Source organism: Rhynchophorus ferrugineus, unplaced genomic scaffold (assembly GCF_030347505.1).
Source record: "Rhynchophorus ferrugineus isolate W39M unplaced genomic scaffold, kcgeb_rfMv2 rfM6, whole genome shotgun sequence".
NCBI classification, from domain to species: domain Eukaryota; kingdom Metazoa; phylum Arthropoda; class Insecta; order Coleoptera; family Curculionidae; genus Rhynchophorus; species Rhynchophorus ferrugineus.
The window spans coordinates 19,765,964-19,793,577 of NW_027472585.1; the positions used below are offsets into that span (position 1 = coordinate 19,765,964).

Here is a 27,614-nt window from a genome sequence, read left to right on the forward strand (position 1 = left end):
GCACAGGAAAATAATATACATGCTACCTAATTGTCCTAAAATATTGGTTGTTTTAATAGTATCACGATGAATTATTTTCCAAAAAAAATATCGCTAAATTTATTTATCAAGGATATATAAATCTGCAAATAATGAAAACGTTATACCTAGCAAAATTTTGTTGAAATATTTAACTTTATTAAGGTAGCATGTGCACAACTAACCAATAATATACTGCCTCTTGTTCATTTTCCTTTAATTTGAATATTAGATTTTACAGTAGAAATTTTACAGTAAGAATTTATTTTTCTTTTGTATATTTTATTGCTAAAATAATAAAATTATAGTATATATATATATATATATGTATATATAATACACAAAATAAATGTTCACTATCAGCTCTAGAAATTGTAAACCATTTCATAGTACGCAATGAGATTTTAGGGATATAGTATGTCTAAATGAATGGGGATAAAACCAATCAAACAATGGTTGTTTACATGTAGTAACCGTTATTTATTGACGAATAAAAATATCGAAAATACAATAAATAATAGCTAAAAACGAGCGGCGTTTATTTAGGTGAAGACGTGTCTTGGATAGTCAATGGTGGCACACATGATTTACACTCAACGATTCAAATTAACCTTCAATAATATCTCAGATAAACGTCTCGGGGTTGCCAGATCTTTGTTATCGTTTAGTGAACGTCGCTGGTGGTACCCCGTACGTGGTCACATATGGGATAATATTTTAGTCCGTGATACTAAAATATAAAATACGACATGCTTCAAGGTCGCTGATAAACAAACAATTTTTTATTAAAATAAGTCGCTTGAAAAATGTCAGTTATTTATTATTGGTTTCAATTATTTTATTATTGTAGTGAAAAATAATAGGACCCAGTCAAGGCCCATAGTATTGTCCTGATTTTTTTTGTCGAAAGGGTCTAGAGTAGACGTAGTTTTATGTTTTGTGAAGTATCAGTGAATTTACAATGTGTTCCCGCGTTTACGTTGGCAGAATCCCCCGTGAGACCAGGCAAAGAGACCTGAAAAGATTCTTTCGGGATTTCGGACAAATTCAAGACGTTTTAATAAAACCTGGATATGGTTTCGTCCAGTTTTACGACCATAGGGATGCCGAGGATGCCGTTTGTAAATTGCACGGGAAAAGATTGTTGGGTATGAGAGTCGATGTAGAGATAGCACGTGGTATAATTCGTGGTCGGCCCGAAGGAATGTCCGACAGGAGACACCGGTCCCGACGAGGTCCTTCAGTTAGAACCAATTACAGAGTTTTCGTTGAAAATTTATCAACGGATGTGTGTTGGCAAGATTTAAAGGACTACTTAAGGCTAGCTGGGGAAGTAACATTTGCTGATGCCCATAAGAGGTACAGAAATACGGGTATAGTTGAGTTTGCTACGTATGAGGGTATGAAAAACGCTATTCGACAGTTAGACGATACCATTTTAAAAGGAAGTAGGATTCGCTTGTTCGAGGACGAAAACGCTAAGAAATTACGATCAAAAAGTAGATCAAGGAGTAAATCAAAAAGTAGATCAAGAAGTAGATCAAGAAATAGATCACAAAATAGATCCAGAGGCGGGATCAAGAGGATGAGTGCCGATATTAAGAGTAGTAGTTCGCATTCCAGATCTCGCTCTTCATCTAGAAAAGGCGAAGAATCTCCGGATCATTCACGGGAGCGTTCCATTGAGTCCCGCTGTGAATCCGCGGATGCAGAAGATTCCGAGTACAAAAAAAAATCCAGGTCTCGATCCAATAGTAATTCTGTGAGATGGTCAAGTTCAAGGAGTACAAGTATGTCATTTTCCGGGGAGAGTTTGGAGAAGACGCCTGACTCATCGATCGAACCTAGTCCAAATGGAATTCACCCCTAATGCTTAAAGGTTTGGATTTTTCAGAGGATAACAATGAAATATAGTTATACAACATTTAAACGATCTGCTTGTACACGGCGGTTAATTTTTTCTTTGTTATTAAACTTTAAGAGTTATAGTCATACTCCTTACCATCATTATATATTGTGTAATAGCAAATATATGAAGCGAGAGAAGGAAGCACCCGTTGATTTTGAGTCAGTTCCATGAGTTAATGTACGGTTAATATTAATTTACTGTTATTCAATAAATTTTTTTATTTAACTATATTTTTTTTAGAATTTTATTTAAATTATATAAGATAAAAATGCATCTAGTTATATTAATGTATGTCATATTCTAAACAGCTTGGTCATTCAAAGTCATTTTGTCGATATTTTTAATGTTGTCCACGTTCACCGTCTTCGGTGCTCATTTCACCACAACTAATCTTAGCACACCAATCCTTGACAGTTGATTTTCCTGGAGCAGTGTCCGGAAACTCGGCATCAAGCCAAGTTTTTGCTTCAACTGTGTTTTTTCCCTTCAAAAAACAATATTTTATCAACAGGCGAAATTCCTTTTTATCCATTTTTTTTTCACAAAAACAAAAGTTGTTTCACTCAAAATGCTATAATTCACAAACTAATAATCCGACAGCTGTCAAATTTATACACGCCTCTTTTGAGTGTTAGGACTAACTAAAAAACATATTGAATTATTCCTAGTAGCGCCATCTATGTGTCAGGCCTGGAACATTTGAATTGACCTGTTAACTAGAAATTATATATAGTTTTGAATCAGGTAAAAAATTGGGGTCCGCGTTTTATGATGTAAGTGTGTTTTATTTATATTTCTTTTCACAGAATATTCTTGTTCCTAAAAACTTGCTTATACAAGACCTAATTATTCGCTTCAATTAAGTTTATTCACACACTATCGGCATGTCTATTTTGAATTTGGTTTTATAAGCACTATGTCTTCAATTGTAAATTATTTCTGAATTTTATCAAATCTTTACAACCTTATAAAACAAATTAGAAGACAAGTAAAAACAAAGCCAATAATTCATTCATCATCTACATACAACGAATATGTCTACACTACAAAAAACCAAGAGCTTTTTTACAAGACTACAAGAATTAACATGTTCTATTCAAACTTCTAAACATCATTAAAGTGATTAAAGGATTATAACAAATTACTTACTATTAACTTTAAATACTTACTGCAGTATTCCATAATAATTATTTGTGACATCATTTCGAGAAATGGTAAACAAGCTACTAAGTTATGGTTCATATTTAAAGGGATAAAAAAGAACAGGTGGTAAAAGGATAATTAGTGAAATCTATTAATAAATTCATCATTCTATGGCATCGCTTTGCTCTGAAGCTTGGAGTATTTCAGAATGAATTAAAGATTCTCTTTAGCTTTAAATTGCAGATGTTTTTAGAACAACGGTTGCGAACATTTTTTAGCTGATATTTGGATTATCAGAAAGCATATGATGGTGGCATTTAGAATCGTTTTATAATATATCCATGCTATACAAGACCGAGATTTTAAAACTTTGATCGTGGAAATAGAACACCAGACACTGTCATCACTATAACACAGACAAAGGAAATAATCAGTTCAGAAGACCTGAAACTCCTATAACTATAAAAAGAGCCTTTATTATTATATATTTATTTATATATATTTATATATATAATTATTTATATATTTATATATATATATATATATATATATATATATATATATATATATATATATATAAATATTTATTTATATATATATATATATATATATATATATATTATATATATAGATATATATAAATATAATAAAACCACACTATTGAAATAGTACTTATTTTAAATCAACATGCACCTTGTTCCCTTTCCGTCTTGTACTGTCTGAATATTATGATTTACATTAGTATTTTAATAGTAAGAATTTATTTTAAAAATAATAAACTTATTGTATATGTTTATATAAGGTGCAAAACAAATATTACATTTGTCTCTTCTCTTCTGTAGAATTCATTATGTAGAATAGTAGGATCAGCACACAAACACTATTGGTTTTACTTTTTCAGAAGTAGTAAACCAACTACTGGTACTGAAAGGGATGTACAAACAAACAAATAAGATTGGTGCATTAGTCCAGGTATCTAAAGGAATGAACAAACAACTTTGTATTACAATTACTCAGGAGTATTACAGTAATTAAATATTATTGGTTTAAATTATTTTATTATTGAAGGTGTATAAAAACACTCAGTTCTGAGTTTAGCCTCATAGTATCGTACTGGTTTTTTAGTCGAAAACGTCTTAAACAGACACAGTCTTGTGTTGTGAATCATTAATCAGTTGACAATGAGTTCCCGAATTTACATTGGCCGAATCCCCCGTGAGACCAGGGAGAGAGATCTTGTAAGTTTTTTTCAAGGTTTCGGACGAATTCGAGATATTTTAATAAAATCCGGATATAGTTTCGTGGATTTTGACGACTGTAGAGACGCCGAGGAAGCTGTTCATGAATTGCATGGAAAAATATTGTTAGGTATGAGGGTAGAAGTGGAGAAAACGCGTGAAAGGCCTCGTGGTCGAGCTGAAAGAATGGTGAACGACAGGTGTCACCGGCACCAACAAGATCCCCTTGATAAATCGAATTACAGCGTTTCCGTTAAAAATTTACCAACAGACGTGTCTTGGCAAGATTTAAACGACTATGTAAGGCCGGCTGGCGAATTAACACTTGCTGATGCCCATAAGAAGTACAGAAATGGGGATATAGTCGCGTTTGCTACGTATGAGGATATGAAAAACGCTATTCACTTGTTCGAGGACAAAATCATTAGGAGATCACGATCCAAAGGCAGGAGGAAGACCATTAATAGTAGGAGTAGCATATCGGGTTCAAGATCTCACTATCTGCCCAGAAAAGATGAAAAATCTGGCGATCATTCACGAGACCATTCCAATGAGTCCAGTCATGAATTCGAGGAACGAGAACGTTCCAGGTACAGAAACACATCCGTGTTTCGGGCCAAGAGTAATTCCGTGGAATGATCAGGATCGAGGCTTAGAAATATGTAATCGTCCGAGGAAAGTTTTGAGAAGACTCATCATTCATGGATCGCCCATTCCGTTTAAATATTTCAGGATAGCAGTGTATATAAGGTTAATTAATAAATAAATAATGCTTTGTTGTACTCGGTGGTGTATTTTACTCATTATTTGTTACTTTAAGAATTATGTTCATACTTATTATTAACATTACACCCGTTAATTTAGTGTTAGAATGTCCCGTAAGTCAATGTATGATTAATATTAATTTAGTGTTAATTCAATAAATATAACTTTATTTAATTCAACTTTTAGTTATTTTTATATAAATGATATAACATAAAAATGCATGTCGTTATTTCAACGTTTGTAATATTCTGAATAGCCTGATCAACAGATCTGTTTTCAGGCCTAAAATTCAAAGAACTATCGACCAATTATAATGATTTTGTTTATAAAATTCTTCCCTTAAAAGGTTTACATTCTAGAGTTATTCTCTTAATGGAGTAACAACTGGCATATAGTTGATCCAAGAATAAAAGAATAAATTCTATTTATAACGTTGCTTTCGGAAGAGAATTAAAGTCTTAAATTAAAAAATAAATATTTGAATTCTTTTGATTTAGAATAAATTTGCAACTAAACATGCAGTTACGATCATAAATTTCTTTCATACCTAATCCAGTCACTTTGGGATGTTTAATGTTATTAATCTATTTTTGAAGGATAGTCACATAATTCTTCGGAGGAATACGATGCTGTATTCATTTAATATGCGTGCATCCGAATACAGAACACTCGCAAAATCGATGATATGTTAGAGTTATATTGTAGTATCGACTAATATTATACTAATGAACTACTAACTGATGATTTAAACACCACACCGCATAAAAAACTAAACACACTCTTCCCTACGTAGGGCACACTGAAAATTGTGCTCAAAATATTAACAAGGAGAAATCAGATGAAACTTCGCGGCTCTTAGCACAGCTATTAAAACAAATAATAAGAGTAAAGTAGATATATGTATCTAGATATCAGACGTCACTAAAAATGTATCAAAGATTGCCAATAAAGGCAAATCTCTATTTTCTCGGTAGCTATAAATAAAAGAGATCCTAACTAAAGCTTACTAATTTTTTAGTAACGAAAGGTTCAATCAGAGAAGTTATAGAGGAGGACAGGTTCAATAAAAGCATTTTGCTTTGATTTCTAAATTACGGAATAATATATACCCAATGCAATTATATAACTATTTAAACAAGAGAAAATTTGCTCATCGATAGGGTCACCTGAAAGTCTGGTTTATGTATGTGCATTATGGTGTACATCTCTTTTTTATTATTAAATTATTACATTATTACTGGTTGCTTCCGTCTAACCTATAATTTGTCTTTATGAAAACTTATATCTAGGTATATAACTAGGAGGACTTATGTTAGTCTCAGGTAAAATAAAGTTTATACATGTAACTGCTGTGTTTTTTATTATATGCACCTCACTACACAACACTACACAAGATCAGATGTTTTGATTTTTGAGTCTGTGTCCTATTCTGGTGGTATCCAAAAGCTATATATATATATATATATATATATATATATATATATATATATATATATATATATATATATTTCTTTTTACCAACTATGGGATTATCTGGACTGGCCAGTAACCCATACTGGTTACTGGCGTTACTGGGATCATTTTCCTTGTCGGATTTTACATTCTTGCCTATAACATTCACAAATATTCAACAATTACAAAAATAAATTTACGACCATGCCGCAGCAGGATTCGAACCCGTGGCTATCGCAACAGTAGGAGGGGACCGTCCCCATGGCCTTTACCCCTGCGCCACCAAGCCGGTTGTGGTTTTATTTGAAGAATAACTCATATGGACACCATTACAATTACCAATAATTAATTATCTTATTAACATGGAAAACTTAACTCAAAATAAAATCTAACTTGTATCATTGGATACTTACTATGTTGCTTACATTTACTAATTTACCTTTTTTCTTCACGTAATAACTTAAATTAATATATATATATATATATATATATATATATATATATATATATATATATATATATATATATATAATTTTGAGCAATTTTGAAGAAGCTACTGAGTTATTATTGGTATATAAAGGAATAAAAAGAAACAGATTCTAAAATGGCAATTAATTAAATCTATTAATGATTGTTCTGAAGCTTAGTGTGTTTCAGAATCAAGTGAAAATTCACTCTAAATTAATAAGTTTTCTAATTTAACGGACGAACAGTAGACGTTTTTGAGAGGATGTTTACAAGAATTTTCTGGCCGATATTCGGATACTGATTCGGCTTATCAGAAAGAGTATCATTTTTACTCGCTCATATCCGCTAATCCGCTCATATTATCTCGCTACGTAAAGCACACTAAAAATTGTTTCCAAAATAAAAACAAAGCGCCATAGAAACGAAATAAAACTTCGCGGCATAGGAATTAAAATAAGTAAAAAGTTTAAAGTGACGATATCTAGCGATATTGGACGCTGCAAAAATATCTCCATAATTACATATAGTGGTAAATATATTTTCTCTGTAGTTATAAATATAAAAAGATACTTACTAACTTCTGACTAACGAAAGGATCAAACTTATTAGTCTTAAGAGAATTGTACATAGATTTCGGCATAACATAAACGCAAAGGAATTAATTAATTTTCTTATATACGAAAACATTTCATTCTTGATATGATCAAGAGAAAGCCTGGTTTTGAACCAAGTAGAAAATTGGGTTAAATTTGTTTTATGTATATTGGTTTTGTCAGATGAGTATTTATATATTATTGCTTTGTTTTCTTTGAATTTTTAATTCAACGCCTATGTCGTCGAGTCTTATGAATTACGAATTACATCATTAATTTTAAACAACCTAATAAGTTACTATTAGTATATGAAGGAATGAAAAGGAATAGATTATAAAATTTAATTTTTTTCTAATTTAACAGACCAACAGTAGACGTTTTGGCAGGATAATTAAAAGAATTTTCTGGCCGATATTCGGAGCCTGATTCAGTTTATCAGAAAAAAAAATGTTTATCCACCCATATCCGCTTTTTCGCTCATAGTATCACCATGGTATAGAAGATCGTGTTTTGAATACCGTGGACCGATGAAATAGAAGTCCGGACCGTCATCGCTATAATTGAGCCCAAGAAAATATTAAATCTAGAAGGCCAAAAACTCATATGACAAAAAAGGAGACTTTACTAAGATTTATATTAGCAAATATTATTTATATTTTGAAGAAATATATAAAACTAAACTATAATTAAACAAAAATGTATCTACTGAAAATAGTCGTAACAGTTGATAGTCGCAAAATTGTCGAAACAGTCATTATGGTAGCAAAATTAGCAACTTAAAATGGTTAAAAATTACTAAATCAACTATTATTGCTATTATTACTAATCTCAATATTGCCACAAAAACAGTAAAAAGGATTTTACACTTTATGATCAAAATTTTATTCTTTTTGCCCCATTACATTAATAATCTTGAAAAATAGCGTTCCAAAGTACTACTATATTAATGTGCAATATATCGCTTTTACAATATAACTACCAAAAAAACATAAAGCCATATGATTTAATTATAAATCTATGTAAGCATAAATTTGGTACATTTTTTTCAAGGTCGCGGCTAGGGCGACAGAGCCAGAATGTTAAAGGTCGGTTAAATGAAACTAGTAGAACCGAAAATAGTAAATAAAACTACGGGACTTAAATAGTAGATAATAAAAAGCAGCCAATTACTAAACGGTCAGTAAATGTTCCTTTCAGAATTTAGAGTATTACCCCGACATACTACTAAACTTTATAATGTATTCTAAATCAAACAAATTACCGGAATATGCATTTTGTCAATGCTCACATAATGGCAAATAATGTAAAATATAATTATGCAATACTCTGTAGTAGGGTGTTAAATTTGTGTAAAATAATACTAATGTTATGGTTTTTACCGTTCATTTTATGCACATTTTATAATATTAGGTAAGGAATGTGTACTGATGCTGTAGAAAATATTGCAGGTAGTATAATGAATTTTCATCAAAGAAAATCGATATCGTTAGATTTACTTCTCAACGAAATGTCATCGAAAAAATGAAAACGTGATATACAATCAGACCTAATTCAAATAGATTGTACTCAACTACACAATCATATACTGCATGTTGTTTACTTTCCTGTAGTCAATATTATTTCAATCACGCAATTTGACAACAATAATTGATTTTTCCTTATTCAATTAATATGTTGAAATTTACTTATTTTTGATTAAATTATATAATACGACAAAACAACATTTTATTACTAAAATAATAGAATAATCGTATAAGGTCTTATATATAAGGTATTATAATATACAACATAAACATTCAATTTATATTTATTCTGTATAATATTAAAAAGATCCACAAACCAAAAACATTGGAGCATAGTTCGGGTATCTAAAGGGTTGAACAAACAACTTTGTATTTCAATTACTAGCTTGAAAAATGGAGCTTAATTATTATTGGTTTAAATTTTTATTTTATTGCAGAAGAAAGAGATATAAAATGACCCAGTGGTGAGTCAAGCCTCATAGTATCGTACTAGTTTTTTAGTCGAAAGGGTCTAGAACAGACAAAGTCTTGTGTGTTGAGAAATATTAGTGAAGTGATAATGAGTTCCCGTGTTTACATTGGCAGAATTCCCCGTGAGACCGGGGAGAAAGACCTGGAAAGTTTCTTTCGAGATTTCGGGAGAATTCGAGACGTTTTAATAAAACCCGGATATGGTTTCGTTCAGTTCGACGACCATAGGGACGCCGAGGATGCCGTTCATGAATTACACGGGGGAACATTGTTGGGTACGAGAGTCGATGTAGAGATGGCACGTGGTAGACCTCGTGGTCGGACCGAAGGAATGTCCGATAGGAGACACCGGCCCCGACAAGGTCCTCTAGTTAGAACGAATTACAGAGTTTGCGTTGAAAATGTATCAACGGACGTGTCTTGGCAAGATTTAAAAGACTACTTGAGGCCAGCTGGGGAAGTAACATTTACTGATGTCCACAAGAAGTACAGAAATGAGGGTATAGCCGAGTTTGCTACGTATGAGGATATGAAAAACGCTATTCGGGAGTTCGACGATACCATTTTAAAAGGAAGTAGGATTCGCTTATTCGAGGACAAAATCAGAAGAAGATCACGGTCAAGAAGCAGGAGGAGCGTTAATAGTAGAAGCAGTAGATCGCGTTCAAGATCTAATTCTCTACCCAGAAAAGATAACAAATATCGGGATTATTCGCGGGACCGTTCGGAAGAGTCCCGTCATGTGTCCGAGGAAAGGGAACGTTCCAGGTACAGGAGCAAATCCAGATCTCGATCCAATAGTAATTCCGTGAGACGGTCAAGATCAAGGAGTAGAAGTATGTCATCGTCCGAGAAGAGATTTAAGAAGACGCCTCATTCATCGATCGAATCTGGTCCAAATGAAAATCACCCTTAAGTATATTACGTTTAGTTTCTTCAAAGGGCAGCAATGTAAAAATAGTTCATTAATATTTAAACGTTCGTCTTGTACCTAGTGGCTTCTTTTTTTCATTATTTCTAATTTTATTTCATTGGTCCGCATTTCGTACACAATTAAACTTTAAAAATTATATTCGTACTCATTACCTTCATTATGTATTGTGACACAACAAATACATAATCATAAGCGAATAAAGCACCCCATCATTTTTGATGTCAGTGCTCTGCAGCAGCAAACTTACTAGCAAGAAGTCCAATGTCAACCTTGATATAGTTGGTCAATATTTTAAGGATTGCACGACCAAGAACAAAAATGTTTGTTTAGACAAACATCGGTACAAAGTGAGTATGTGGGGTACTCAATTCATTACTCAATAAAATGTGAAAGATTTCTAATTTACACGGTATTAATTAACTGATTTAATAAATATTGTATTAATAAATATTATATTCAATAAGTATTTTGAATAATTTTTGTTTTTATTTATTTTATATTATAATGAAAAAGATGTCGGTCAATAGGTTTTTATTGATAAAGTAATAAATTAATAAATTGTACCAATTTATACATATTCTGGGAATGTTCATTGAATTATTATTATTAAATTAATTATTAGCCGGCTTGGTGGCGATGGGACGGTCCTCCTACTGTTGCGGTAGCCGCGGATTCGAGTCCTGCTGGGGCATGGTCGTAAATGTATGTTTGCGAATGTTTAATATTTGGAATGTTCTAGACAAGAGTGTAAAATGCGACAAGGAAAGTTATCTCAGTCACGCCAGTAACCAGGCTGGGTAAGACCGGATATTTTCTGGGATGATTTCTAAAATTGGTCACTCGCCAGTCGGTAGGTTTAATGCTGAGGACCGTGGTTCGGAGCCCACGTTAAACTTTAGGCCCAGTCCAGATAAACTCATAGTTAGTAAAAGGAGACTTTAACATATATTTTAAAAAAATATTATTATTCATTAAATTATGATCAAAGCAGAAACTCCTATGATAATAAAGAAAGACCTTACTTAAATTTATATTAGTATATATTTTAGTAGCATTTTAAAAAATACCATAAAAATAAAATATACTCGCACAAGAAATACCATTCATTATCAAATTAAAAAATATGTCAACAATATTTTATTACCGAAGTAATAAATGGTCCTATTAAACCATTGTAAACATATTCTGAATAGCCTGATCAACAAATTAATATTTTTTAGGCACAAAAATTACGTTTGTCCAACAATACTAATATATATGTTTTTCATAAAACAATTATATTTTATTTAGGGTTTCCAGTTTAATGAAGTTATGGTTATTCTTGCCAGGAATTAGTCCCTTACAACTGAATTATAAGTCAACAAAAGCCAAAATGCGGAATGAATTATTAGAGTTAAGCAAACTTTAAAATTCTCAGAACGTGTCAGTTATTTAGTCTCAATTATATAATATATAGTTTTTGCAGATATAATATTTTGATTTGGAATATATGTCTAATTCACTTTACAAGCCAAATACGTCTTTGAACTAACAGTCAAGATTTACAGTAATGGTTAGATGTAAAAAGAAATTTAAAATTTATACAAAATTGATATACAATTTTGTTGATACAAATATTTGGTTGTTATTTGGTAGTGAAATAAATGGAGGATGAACGTTTAATTTTATTAAATAAGCATACTTGGTACGTTAAAACAAAATATTATTTATGAATTTAATTATGGAGTGACATTGCCAAACAATTGGCATAAAAGTATTCATTCCAAACAAAGATGTAGTTGTTTGAATATAAAGGATCTTTGGCTGCTAAAAAAAAATTATGTTAGTCCAACAATACTAATATTTATGTTTTTCATAAAACAATTATATTTTATTTAGGGTTTCCACTTTATTGAAGGTATATCCATTCTTGCCTTCAAAGGAATTAGTTCATTTCAACTGAATTATAAGTCAATAAAAGCCAAAATGCGGAATGAACTATTAGAGTTAAACAAACTTTAAAATTCTCAGAACGTGTCAGTTATTTAGTCCCAATTTATAATATATAGTCTTTGCAGTTGGAATGACTTTGCCAAACAATTGGCATAAAAGTTTTCGTTCGAAAAAACTGTTATTCTTTCGAAACAAAGATATAGTTGTTTGAATATCAATCTTTGGCTGCAATACTAAAACTTGAGAAACTAAAAAAACAACACCTTCTAAAATTAATACAGTTAAAAATCGTTTTCGTTTTTTTTTAGATTTTTTTTAGTTTTCGTATAGATTATTTTTTTAAATTAATCTCCTACAACGTCAACAATCTACTCGTGAGCAATAAGTATTACTATATGATTTCAGTTATATAATATAACAATCCTGACATGTAGTAGATCACTTCAGTAAGTGATCTGCTGTATTTATAGATGATATAAAAAATATGATTCTAAACAAATGATGAACATAATCATTCGTAAAAACACATCTTTTGTTATAACCTTTTTTATTCTTATACTTCATATTTATTACTAAATAAGTTCTATTAGCTTATAAAATCCTAAAGTCAATTTTTAAACCTAGTGATAGCAAATTATTTCTTTGATAGAATTATGATTATAACTTGATGATGATATGATTTCTGAAGAATACTGACTGAGCAAAATTGAAAGTATTAAGGAGTTTGACAGGCTTTTGGCATATTGACAAATAATATAAATGGCAGCATATGCTGAAGATGATTTGTCTTTAATTTGGGAATTTCGACGTGACACCTGCCAAAGTCTTACAAGCTTTCAATTTCTTACAGACATAAATATATGAAGAGGACATGTCTTCTTTAACGGGGCTACCATATAGTACGCATGGTGAGTTGTTGAATGCTCGTTTGTAAAACCAAACTTATCTGCAGGTATAATGGTAGTAAAAATAATATTATCCATTTTCTCTATATAATTGCTTTTGGTCTTTTTAACAGGCCTTTGGATTTTTTTAAGTACTTTGCGAAATGGATCTATAGGATTTCTCTTCATTTAGCCATTTACCATATTTTGTGATCTTCATATTCTCAGTTATTTTCTGAAACATGGTTCTGAAATATGATTTATTAAAAATGCTGCTTGATTAAACTCGCTGGCTTATTAGATCATAGCTTAGGTTTATTGCTAAGTGCTTTCTTTCGATTGAAGTTAGATTTTATAAACAGGGTGACTTCTTTTGTCGTGATAACTTTAATAGTCGAATTTCGCGTTCATTTAGTCTGCAGATAAGTAATTAATAAAGCAAATTCTTCCGAACAGACTAGATGAGTATATTCTAAGGCGCTAAATATTTGCAACGCTCCATGATAATTTGTGGCTACTTATATAACAGAATCATCACAGATTCACACATCAGGAATTTGGACGTCATTAATTTTATTTAAATATACATTAACATTCGGCACTCTATGGTAGAAAAATGGAAAAAAGTGATTTTCAGATTAGCATATTAAAAATAAAAGTAGGAGAATTAGAATTTAAATAAAAAAATTGATAATTGTAAACAATATTTTACAAGAAAGTACATATTCAGGTAGATAATAAAAGGTTAGGACATAATACTGGAAAATAATATTTATTAAACGAATATAACTAAAAGTATACATTAAACACAATATTATAAATATAAATGTATACACTTTAACATATACAAAGGAGTATTTAGGTACAAGCAATGTTAAGAATGACTACTGTTTGTCTAATAAGAATAAGAATACAATTATAACCATGTTGTGCTGTCCTATGTCAAGGTCTTGCCCTTGATGCCAAAGCTCTGCTTCTACGATAGAAATAATCTGCACTCTAACAATAAGTACTTCATGGCCAGTATCATACCATACTGTTCATAGATCAAGGAGGGTCACCCTTTAATATTCATGTGTCAAACTACAGTTGTAGACTCTGCTCTTTTTGATCTCCCACAGTTTAATTTCGCCCATGTTATCCCTGCTTAATTGGTATATATTTACGTTTTCGCTGCAGTATTTTTTATTGTATTTAAGAAAAGTAATAATTAAGACATCAACTTAATAAATATTTCACTCAGATTACTATATATACTAAAACATACCACGTTATGTCTAAATTACACAATAAACTTCCATTGAAAATGATAAAACGAATTATTGAGGAAAAGCATCTTATCACCTTGACAAATATTCATATATACTGACCGATACCTCAAAATAACACAAGAAGATACCTATTCACACTTGAGGAAAATATAAGCAGTTGTGCCACAGGGTATATAGGGACCAATCTTTTATCTGCTGTGCACTCGGGACTTATCAACATTCAATAAAAATGTTGTTGCTACATTTGCAGATGACACTGCAATCCTAGTAATTAGAGATAACAACATATATATATATATATATATATATATATATATATATATATATATATATATATATATATATATATATATATATATATGTGTGTGTGTAAGGAAGTACAGTCAAATATTTTGGCTTGACGTTAAACACATAAAAAACATAATCTGAAGTACCAAAAATGTACTGAATATTACGTAGATATTCGACTCTGTTGCAATGAATAATTTCGTTTCTAAATGGAACAGAATTATATTTATATTTGATTGTTCTGTGGATCTATCCTATCAGTTCCTGTCCTATCGCCTTTACCACTGCGCCACCGGTCACAAGCCGGTCGGAAATATTTTAAAATTATTATTCAATAGTTATTGTAGTATTGATTTTCGAGTTGTGGAACTGTATTTTTTTAAGTTATAATGAAAGATCTCTTCTGCGCTTATTATTTGTATCGCGTCAGCATTATTTATAACACCAAATCCACCATCTACGATTTAAAAAAAATTGAATTTTATTGATGATCTAAATTCATCCATCTAATTTCAGATAGCAGAAGTTGAGGATTCTCTTTAAAATATTACCAAAGCATAGAACGTTTCATTGAACGCATCACTCTACTGAAAAGTTATGAAATAATAGAAATAGATTATAAAGATTTCACTGTCTTACACCTGCTGATAAAATACTTCTTAACCTATTATTATTCATCACATTATTATTTTCTTGTATTTTTTAATAGCCACGGAAATAAATTGTTGAATATTAAAAAACAGCTTTCCTATCAAAAATAATTTATTTATTAGAATTATGTCGAATATATATTAAATATAGATTATCACATCTTTACCATCAATACGTTTTAACGAAATTTAATAACGGCTACTGTAAAAACTTCTTCAAGTCATTTGGAATCCGTACAAATTATGGAACCTTTTGAATCTAAATTTATTTTTCAAAATTTACGAAAGAAATTTTGAAAATCAAAAGGCTTGAACAAAAATCGTAAAAATAGTAAAAACGGATTTTGTTATTTATCATTCACAATTTAATATTTTTTGCTCTATTACATTAACAATCTTGAAAAATAGTGTTCCAAAATAATGTTATATTAATGTAAAATATATATTGTTATTTACAAGCAAACTACCTAAAAAAAAAACATAAAACCATATATATTACATATAAATCGATAGAAGCATAAATTTGGAATATTTTTTCAAGGTCGCGGCTGGGAATATTCGCGACGGAGCCAGAATATTAAAAATTAGTTGAATGAAGATAGTAGGACCCAAAATAGTATTTAAAAGCACACGACTGAAACAGTTGATAGTGACTAGTAGTAAAATCAGTGGGACCTAAAATAACGACTGACAGTAGTCGATTGAAAGAGTCACTTTTAAAAAGTAGCAAAATCAGTCCATTCGAAACTATAGGCTGAAACGGTCGATAGTAAAAAGTACTCAATTACTAAACAGTCGATAGCCGTTTGTACTCGAATGTTCTCAACGCTAATTAAATGTCCTTTTCACAATCTAGAAGCCTCCACAACATACTACTAAACATTATAATATATTCTAAATGTGGCAATATCAACAAAATTACCAGGATAAGTTTATTGTCAAGGCCCTCATAATGGCAACTAATGTAAAATATATTAATAATCTTAAAATATATATTATATATATATATATATATATATATATATATATATATATATATATATATATATATATATATATATTGTATTTACAAGCAAACTACCAAAAAAAACATAAAGCCATATATATTACATGTAAATCGATATAAAAATAAATTTTGCACATTTTTTCAAGGTCGTAGCTGGGAATATTCTCGACGGAGCTAGAATGTTAAAAATTAGTTGAATGAAATTAGTAGTACCGAAAATAGTAATTAAAAGCACACGACTAACACAGTTGATAGTGACTAGTAGCAAAATCAGTGGGACCTAAAATAACGACTGACAATAGTCGATTGAAACAATCACTGGTAAAAAGTAGTAAAATCAGTTGAATCGAAAATATAAACTGAAACAGTCGATAGTAAAAAGTACTCAATTACGATTGTTAACGCTAATTAAATGTCCGTTTTAGAATCTAGAAGACTACACAACATACTACTAAACATTATAATAGATTCTAAATGTGGCAATATCAACAAAATTATCAGAATAGATTTATTGTCAAGGCTCTCATAATGGCAACTAGTATAAAATATATTAATAATCTTGAAAAATAGTGTTCCGTTCCAAAATGCTGCTATATTAACGTACAATATATATATATATATATATATATATATATATATATATATATTGTATTTACAAGCAAACTACCCAAAAAAAAACATAAGCCATATATATTATATATAAGTCGATAAAAGCATAAATATGGAAGATATTTTCAAGATCACGGCTGGGAATATTCTCGACGGAGCTAAAATGTTAAAAATTAGTTGAATGAAGGTAGTAGGACCGAAAATAGTAATTAAGTTTTTAGTCTTCATTAAAATATATGATGTGTAAGCATACACTTTTAATAGGGTTATGTGAAGAATAAATTGTTTTTCAATGAAAAAATACATGGTTAGATTTACATTTCAATGAAATGCTAGTTCGCAAAGACTAAAAACGTGATTTACAACCAGACCTAATCCAATTAGAATGTACTCAACTACCCAATCGTATACTGAATGTTGTTTACTTTCCAGTAGCAAATATTATTTCGATCGCGAAATTTGACAATAATATTTTATTTTTCTTTATTAAATTAATATGTTTAATTTTATTTATTTTTGGCTATATTACATAAAACAAAAAAACAACATGTTTTGCTAGAATAATTGTATATGTATATATAATATACAACATAAATGTTCAATTTTTATTTATTCTATATAATATTAATAACATTAAAACCAATAAGATTGGAGCACAGTCCAGGTATCTAAAGGGCTAAACAAACAACTTTGTATAACAAGTAGTCGGTAGAAAACTGGCAATTAATATTGGTTTAAATTATTTTATTACAAAGAAAGAGATATAAAAATACTCAACCGTAAGTCAAGCCGCATAGTGTCGTAGCAGTTTTTTAGTCGAAAGGGTCTATAACAGACATAGTCTTGTGTTGAGAAATATTAGTGAATCTATAATGAGTTCCCGTGTTTATATTGGGAGAATTCCCCGTGAGACCAGGGAGAAGGACCTGGAAAGTTTCTTTCGAGATTTCGGGAGAATTCGAGACGTTTTAATAAAACCCGGATATGGTTTCGTAGAGTTCGACAACCATAGGGACGCCGAGGATGCCGTTCATGAATTACACGGGAGAAGATTGTTGGGTATGAGAGTCGATGTAGAGATGGCACGTGGTAAACCTCGTGGTCGGAACGAAGGAATGTCCGACAGGAGACACCGGCCCCGACAAGGTCCTCTAGTTAGGACGAATTACAGAGTTTGCGTTGAAAATGTATCAACGGACGTGTCTTGGCAAGATTTAAAGGACTACTTAAGGCCAGCTGGGGAAGTAGCATTTGCTGATGTCCATAAGAAATACAGAAATGAGGGTATAGTCGAGTTTGCTACGTATGAGGGTATGAGAAACGCTATTCGAGAGTTCGACGATACCGTTTTAAGAGGAAGTAGAATTCGCTTATTCGAGGACAAAATCACTAGGAGATCACGTTCGAGAAGCAGGTGCAGCGTTAACAGTAGAAGCGGTAGATCGCGTTCAAGATCCAACTCTCAACCCAGAAAAAACAGATACCGAGATTATTCGCGAGACCGTTCCGAAGGGTCCCGCCATGAATCCGAGAAAAGGGAACGTTTCAGGTACAGAAGCAAATCCAGATCTCGATCCAATAGTAATTCCGTGAGACGGTCAAGATCAAGGAGTAGAAGTATGTCATCGTCCGAGAAGAGATTTAAGAAGACGCCTCATTCATCAATAGAATCCAGTCCAAATGGAAATCATCCTTAAATAATAGCGTTTAGTTTCTTCAAAGGACAACAATGTAAAAATAGTTCATTAATATTTAAACGCTCTTTTTGTACTTGGTGGCTTATTTTTTTCATTATTACTAATTTTATTTCATTCGTTCGCATTTATTTCACTATCAAACTTTAAAATTTATATTCGTACTCACTGCCTTCATTATATATTGTGACACAGCAAATATATAAAGCCAGCGAATAAAGCACGCCTTGATTTAGTAATATTGCTTTCCATAATCCAATGTATGATTAATATTAAAATACTATTTATTCAATAAATATTTTTTATTTAAATCTATTTTTATTTATTTTTCAATAATTTCATAAGAGAAAAATGCATGTCGTTATAACAATGTAAATCATATTCTGAGTATCCAAACATTGTCTACAGGTCAGTACGGTGTAACAGTATGTGTAATAAGTGATATTAGTAAATATTGTAGGTTTCATTGATGTATATCATTTTTTGCAACATTATATTCAATAAATATTTGTAATAATTTATGTTTTTATTTATTTTACATAATATGAAATTATATTAAATAAAAAGATAGGGTAATAGAAATTTATTGATAATAACTCCTATACTAATTAATAAAAGAAGACCTTACAAAAATGTATATTAGCAAATATTTTAGTTTTTTTTCGAAGTTATGTACAAAAATAAATTATACTCACCTAATAGTCAATAAAAGTTTATTGCTGAAGTTATAATTGAATTAATTAAATAATTGTAAACATATTGAGGAAATATTCGTAGGATTATAATGAATAAAGTAAAAATTTTTATGATAGTAAAGGGAGACCTTACTTAAATTTAATTTAGTAAATATTTAGTTATTTTTTGAAATATTGCTTGAAAATAAACTATAACCAGATAAAAAATGTCATTGAATATCAAAATAAAAAATACGGCAATAATATTTTATTGCTGAAGTAATAAAATATTTATTTATATCGTTAAAAACACTTTCCGATCAGACTATTACCAAATAAATATTTTTAGTCATGCAATTACAAAACAATTAGTCCTACAATAATAAATTTTATATTATTCATAAAACTGTCATATTTTGTTTTGGGTTTTTATTTTATTGATTGATATCCATTCCTGGCTTCAAAGGCATTAGTTTTCTTTGAACTGAATTACAAGTAAACTTTAAAATTCTTTAAATTATGGTTAGATATAAAGAGAATTTTAACATTCATACAATATTTTACTGGAATTACAAATATTTGTCTGTTATTTGGGACTCAAATTAATAAAGGGTAAACACTTAATTTTCTCAAATAAACATATTTAATGCATTAAAATAAAATATTATTTATGATTTTAAGTTATGGAATGACACTGTCAAGCAATTGACATAAAAGTGTTGTGTATAAACAAAGATGTAGTTGTTGGAATATCAAGAATCTTTCGCCCTAGTATTACCATTTGGAAAACTAAGAAAATAACATCTTCTAAAAGTAATTCAGTCATAATTTTTTTATAGCTGATACAAAATATGAAAACCTAAAGAAATGATGAACATAATCATTCCTAAAAACCCATCTTTCCTTGTACCCTTTTTATTCTTATACTTCTTTTCTATTACTAAATTATTTCTATAAGCTCATAAAATCCTCTATAAGCTCCTAAAAACTAACTTTTAAACCTGGTGGTAGAAAAGTATTACTTTGACATTATATAGAATTATGATTATGAATTGACTGATATCAAAATTGAAAGTATTATGGATTGTTTGAAGCATCTTGGCATCTTGATAAAGAATATAAAGGGCAGCATATGATGAAGATTATTTGCTTTTTACTTGGGAATTTTGACATGACAACGACATACTGATTTGCAGATTTGGAGGTAATAGGTAATAGAATAATAATATTCATTTTCTCTATATAATTAGTTTGGCCTTTTACATAGGTTTTTGGAGAGTTTATATATACCTTGCGAAATGGGTCTATAATGTAAGTCCGGTATGGAAATAGGGTCAAATATCTTGGCATGATGGCTTGATGTTAAACATATGAAAAAACTCAATATGAAGTACAAACAAATTTACTGGGTATTGGGTAGATATTTACCGCTATCAATATATAATAAGATTTTGCTTTACTTACAAATCTTGAGACAAACATGGTCTTATTATGTTCAACTTTGGTTCCAACAACTAAGATTCCATACAAGGTACTGCGATGTATTGTTGATGCTCAATAGTATACTAATAATGATAATCTGAATAAGGACCTGAAGGTAGAAACTGTTGATGGATTATGCTCAAAGTTATGACAAAAGTTCTATGACGATATCAACGTTGAGGTTCTGCAGATCCTGAATAATGATGGCTTAGTCAGAAGATTAAAGAGAGTAAAACCATATCATATAGTTCAGTGCAGTTATAAGAAAAATTCAGTGTACATTAAAAACAGTAACATAGATATCAAGCCCAAAGTGTCTATCGTAGAATAATTATTTTATAATTTTAAAACCCTACCAAATTACTATAAAAACAAATAGCTTATTAGTGTTAAATTACTATATTACTATATTAGACAATAACAATAAAAACATGTTATCTAAAAATTGGGTGTTTGCCAACTTTTGAACGGTAATGTATACCAATATATCGCTTTGGAAATCATGAAGAAAAAGCGAAATTATTTTTCTCTAGCACATTTTTTTCATTCATATTTAATTCACGTTTCATATATTAAGATTAAACCTAATAGTAAAATTTCTTAAAACTTATATTTGCCTCCTTTTTCGAAGAAAACTGGAAGGAAGAATTTTCAATTTTTTAATAAAAGAGAAGAAGAGAAGAATTTTCCAAGAAGACAAAAATCGCCCAAATCAGGCAACATAGGATAGCCGTTAGATCAGTGACACAAAGTATAAAAACAAATCCGGCCGATAGCTGTGGGGGCTAAGAGCTTAGCCCGCTGACAGTATCTTACTAACGTCGAATTTCGGAATAAATATTTTTTGTAAGTTCATAAAATAAAATAATGATAGTATTCATTAAAATTAAGTGAAGTTTATACTTATAACAGGTGGAGGCAAAAGTCTCGCCACCCTTTTGATTTCCCGCCATCTTGCTTATGTGATGTTTAGCTCAGTTTCGCTTTAACCATTGTGTAGACGTCCAAATTTTATTATGGATAAATATACGTCACAAGAACGAACAGAAATAGTGAAAATAGTTATTGAAAATAATCGTTCCATTATTTCCACTGTGCGGAAATTGCCTCAAAAATATCCTAATCGTCGAGTGCCTCACAAAACTACAATGTATCTCGTTTACATACGAATTTTCGAGAGTACGGTAAGACAGCAGACAGGCCTCGTTCTGGAAGCCAACAGACGTCTCGTAACGCTGAAAATGGGACTCTGTTGGGTGATAGTGTTGCAGAGTCTCCAGAAACATCAATTCGGAGACGTGGTTCCCAGTTATACATTTCTGCACGCAGTTTAAAGCTAATTTTGAAAATTGATTTGAAAATGTTCTCGTACAAAATTCAATTAGTCTAAAAATTGCTACCGAGAGATCCTGATCACGAGTTAAGTACAGTAATGTAATCCTAAGGCTGTCTGATGAAATTGAAGATTTTTCGTCTAAACTGATAAAGAGCGATGAAGCCCATATTCTTCTCAGTGGCCACGTCAATAAACAGAACAGTCGGTTTTGAGGAACACAGAATCCTCAATTAATTTACGAAACATCATTACATTCAGTAAAAACAACTGTATAGTGTGCTATTTTTTCTGGAAACATCACGGGTCCATATTTTTTTAAAAATGACCAAGGTGTTGCAATTACTGTTACTGCTGAACGGTACAAAGATATGATTCGAAATTTTCTTGTGCCTGAAATGGAAGAACAAGGACTAGAAGACATGTGGTTTAAGCAAGAAGGGATCACAGCACACACATCTGGTTCACCAATTCAATTATTTATTTACGATTTTCTACGAAAACTAACTTCAGTGTGGCGATTTAGCATGGCCAGCCAGATATACGGATTTAACAGCACGAGACTTTTTCTTATGGGGTTTTTTTAAATCAAAAGTTTATGTGAATAAGCTCCAAACGATTCAACATCTCAAAGGCAATATTCGTCACGAAACTGAAGAATTTCAGCATCAGATGTTGCAGGATGTCATGAAAAATGCCTTAAATAGAGCCGAAAGTTGCATGGCGAATCGCGGTCACCATTTAGCTGATATAATATTTCAATCATAACGAAAGTGTTAAGACCAAATAAATCTTTTATGAAAACAAAACTTACTTATCGCTTCTTTAAGCAAAGTTATAGATAATCAAAATGCTAGCGGGACTTTTGCCCCAAGTTGTATTTGAAACGATATTAAAACGGAAATTGAGTAATTAAAACATTATTAAATGAAGTTAAATAATTTCAATCAATGTTTTGCTTTACTTTCAGTTATTTCCGTATTGTTGGAATTATTAAAGAGATATGGCAAGTTTGGATAAGAACGATTAAGAATAGTATTATAACGTAAAATAATATTTTACATTTGTTACAGAGAAAACAAATTAATGTAGTCGCTTTATCGGAAGATACATTTAGATGTAAAAGAAAAACCCGACATATGTGACAATTTTATCCCAACATAGATCAATAAAATATGAAAATTACAAGAATTGTCCATGTTCTTTACTTACAATTGATTTTATTTGATAAATAATATAGATTTAATTTGATCTCTGGCGGAGAAAAAGAAAAATAGAAAAACTGTTCTTGCTTAAGGACTTTTACTAATTAATGTAGTTATGGAGACATACTATATCATTATATTAAAGGTTATTCTAAACGTTGTTAAAATTTTAATGTACATTTTAGTGGTAATGACTTCTGATTAATTTCAGGTTTTATTAGTAAATTTATTTCTTAACCAAGCACTAATCGAATATTGCAGGAAATAAATACGTTAATTTGTGAATAGAGAGTTAAAATTAATTTTTGATATAATATTAACAGTTATAAAATAGGTTCATAGAATTTTAGTTGGGACATATGTCTTATGATATATATATATATATATATATATATATCATAAGACTTATCATATAGGACTTATGTATATAGGGACATAAGGCAAAGTATTTAGCAATAGATAAATTAAAGTCATAGAAGACAAACCATTGGTGAGTTATCTGATCGACATCGAAGTACGAAATAAATAAGGAAATGCAAATTTACAATTTTATTAAAAAATGCAGTTTTATTTAAATATTTCAGTTAAGAAATTGCTCTTTTAATCAACCTGGTGTATTTAATGTTTTTGTAATACATATTTTAATTGAGAAATATAGATACAATATAAGGCCTATATGAATACATAAATAAAGTAAAGAAAATATGCAGGATTTAAAATGAAACTTGTTAACTACATAATTTGCATAGACGGAAATCATAGGGCAAATAGGAGATATTATTTCATGCCTTTCGATAATCAAAAATTATTGAAAGTTAATGGATAAATTACCTAATTGTGTTCGCCTTTCTTTTAGTATATATACTAAAGTCAAATATCAATTTCAAAATAGATTTGTTCATATATTCTTTGTTTTAATATACAAACATGCATTACTTCATTTATTATTCCATACTTCAGTATATAACATAAAAGTATAGCGAGATCATGTATGCTAATATTTGATGTTGTGAAGTAGTTACAACACTGAAAATGATCTTACTTATTATACCTTGTTATAATGTTAAGTGGCGTAGTAATTTACACTTATTAATACATTGTTGATTATTGATGTAATTAATTGATAATTGATATTAAGTTAATAGAGATTAGATTTAACTAAAGATGAGATAGTTTGCATTTATTTTAATGTTCTGATGTTTTATTATTTTAATTAATGTTATATATCAAATACATTTTTGATCTTGGATTGAAAATAATGCGAAAACAAATTATAGTAACATATAATTTTCAAATTAGTTATGTTACCCTGTTATGAGAGAAACATGAATTTAGTAAATTGTGGTCGAATTTCCCTGTAGCCGAAATTCGACTACAGGTACATTGATTTTCATACATTTTCACAACTAGTACAGTAAGGATGTTTGATACAACTTTTACGAATTGCTAATAATTATCTCCATGTTTTCACTATTATAGTTTTGATATCGTCGTCCATAATTATGAAAGCCACACAAACAAAATGATTTTCTTGGAGTATATTAAAAAATACCATTTTAAAATATAATCTATTTTAACACTATAGTACATCAAATGCATATATTATCAAAGGACTCAAACTACAATTAATTACAAAGTTGTAATAGTTTGTGGGTTAGGGTTGTGTTTTATTATATTTGCATTAATTTTTGTTCCATGCCACGTATGAGCTAGAGTTCCAGACCCGCTTTTTTATGTATCCCCTTGAGGCCTAATAATATATTTTACTTTCATTAGAAAGTATATTAGCCTTTTGCGCTTAGTTCTTATTGATTTCTCTACAGTGTTTCCTTGTAAAATAACTTTGCCATTTTGATATCACTGTGTTTCCTTTTTTGTTCTATTCAGTTTGTTCTGTTATTACCTGTGTAATACATCTTTCTTGTTAAAACTAGATATAATCACTGCTTTCTCCCTAATACATTTTCCATATCTATTAGTGAGTATCCTTTCTCTCCTCACACATTTTAAACAAATGCTCATGTATGTACTGAACAATTATATACATATTTTTGCATATAAAACTTTCACACTCTACAGTAAGATTTCCTACACTTATCGTATATTAATTATATCTCACCATTAGTTATTTCCACTCTCATCATCCTGAAATTTTGAAAAATTTTCAGCATTGAATCATAATCCCATATTCAAAATTTCATTGCATTGAATAACTGAGCTGTTAATTTCCAATCTAACATTTGGTCACAATTGCCATCATTTGTCAATATTTTCTTCCATGTGCCTGATCGAGTTCATCCAAACCGAAGATGTTATTAACCATTCCTATTTGCAGCATGAAGAAAAGTATTACTACAATGAATTATTAATAAATGTTATGAATAATAAGACCTAATCTATTTTTATTCGAACGTTTACCTTTTTCCATCAACTTTTGTTGTCTTAACACTAATTTTATTATCATCTTGCCATGAGCGACCATTTTATAGGGTATATAGTTCTGAAATAATCATGTCTCATCTAAATATTTGAATATATAACATATTGAAATGATAAGTCTTCCTTGGTTTTATTATATGCTTTTAAAAATTGTATTCTTATAAAAGCAATGTCTGGAAGTTCCAATCAATCTCTTCGTGAATTATATTTACACCATTTGAATCTTATATTACCTATCAATCTATGAAAATATACTGTATATTTCTCATAGAACTGCATAACTCTAATTTTTCTATTGATACTTTTCAGATTAACTGGTTACTTTTAAATAGTTATATTAAATTAAGCTTACGTTGAAAAAATTACTCCTTGTTTTTATATATTTGATATATTTGATCTCTGATAGAGCTAACATCAAGCTGATCTTGATTCGACAGGCCCTTTGTATTTTAGAAAAGACGGTCTCTTTTCGGCGAATTTGTGGTTTATTGTTCATTTTTTGGGATACTTCAGTGACCTTGTCCATACTAATATTATTCAGAGCAGCTGCAACACACTAAACATATTTTCAATAAAAACTGCTGGAGCTTATACAAATAATTAACAGTAAAAACCTTTTTAAATAATTTTAGTGGCAATTTTTTACTTCACTAGCTCGTTCCTGTGCTATTTTGAATAGATCATATATTGACTATTCATATCTTTCCCATTTTTCTTTTGATACCTTCAAAAGAACGAAACTGATATTCAGCTCGTTCAGTCATATGCTCTATTGCCAGAAATATATGATAAACCGAAGCAATATCAGACATTTCGACCGGCATTTTTATATAATTAGATTAATACGTCGTGTCTTTCTTTTACACTTTTCGTCTCCCGTAAAAACATTGTTTTATACCATCGGGACAATTCCTGACATGTGCAAAGACGACGTTCAACATCTCTAAGCTTTAGTTTATGTGGTAACTAATGCCCTCCCTTTTGAACCAATTCCAAAACTTTTGATCTATTGAAAACGGCTTACTGAATAACTCTTGAGGAATGAGCAAGTGTGTTTAGCAATTGCATTCAGCAGATTCTTCAAAGTTCTTTACTATTCTGAAGCGCTCGTTGTGCTTTATGCACTCCGAAATGACTTGATTTGAGTCTCCAGTATAATTCCCAACAAGTTCTATACTAGTTTTAAATAATAGTATTGCATTTTTAACTAAAAATACTGTTTCCTTAGTCCATACTATAATTAGATTGCACTATCTGAATAAAATAAGTTTTGCAATAGTTAGTATCTATTTTGTGTTGATTTTTAATAAAAGAGATCAAGTTTAATTATCCGGCAAGTTCAAGTTTATCGCTACTAGTACCAGTTATTTTTTTAAACATCATCAATTTCACGTATAGATTCGTAAAATTCTCCAACCATTCTAAAAACGATCATAAACAACTTCGATCTGATATCGACGGACTACCAAATAAAAATGCCCGCTATGATGAATGGATCTGAGGCGCGTTCAATCCATGGCACGGTGCCTTTCTCCGTCTTTGACCAGCCCGTCGGCGTACCTTTACCTTCACCATCGAAAACGTAACAATTTTACGAAACTATCACTTTAATAAGGATGTGATTTTTTTTTCG

At 30.3% G+C, this 27,614-nt stretch overlaps 3 protein-coding genes and 2 pseudogenes across 3 annotated transcripts in view; all 5 read left to right on the forward strand.

Annotated features, from left to right (window-relative positions):
- The first annotated feature begins 868 nt into the window (after positions 1-868).
- LOC143198136 (serine-arginine protein 55-like) lies at positions 869-2,157 on the forward strand. The gene has a single exon (XM_076407143.1). The coding sequence runs from the start codon at positions 980-982 to the stop codon at positions 1,886-1,888; it is 909 nt and encodes a 302-aa protein (XP_076263258.1). The 5' UTR covers positions 869-979; the 3' UTR covers positions 1,889-2,157.
- A 2,094-nt stretch (positions 2,158-4,251) lies between these two features.
- On the forward strand, positions 4,252-4,947 carry LOC143198687 (serine-arginine protein 55-like). Its single transcript, XM_076408047.1, has one exon. It carries the CDS (start codon positions 4,252-4,254, stop codon positions 4,945-4,947), a length of 696 nt encoding a protein of 231 aa, XP_076264162.1.
- Positions 4,948-9,668: 4,721 nt separating this feature from the next.
- Positions 9,669-10,496, forward strand: LOC143198688 (serine-arginine protein 55 pseudogene; annotated as a pseudogene).
- Positions 10,497-18,026: 7,530 nt separating this feature from the next.
- Positions 18,027-18,851, forward strand: LOC143198689 (serine-arginine protein 55 pseudogene; annotated as a pseudogene).
- An 8,597-nt stretch (positions 18,852-27,448) lies between these two features.
- LOC143197863 (uncharacterized) overlaps positions 27,449-27,614 on the forward strand; it is a 28,140-nt gene continuing 27,974 nt past the window's right edge. The window contains exon 1 of the mRNA XM_076406620.1: positions 27,449-27,563. The gene's annotated coding sequence lies outside the window, so the exon portion shown is untranslated. The remainder of the gene's footprint in view (positions 27,564-27,614) is intronic.

Bases quoted from the DNA above. Each gene is read 5' to 3' on its own strand.
- LOC143198136 (XM_076407143.1), top strand. From the start codon at position 980: ATGTGTTCCCGCGTTTACGTTGGCAGAATCCCCCGTGAGACCAGGCAA.
- LOC143198687 (XM_076408047.1), top strand. From the start codon at position 4,252: ATGAGTTCCCGAATTTACATTGGCCGAATCCCCCGTGAGACCAGGGAG.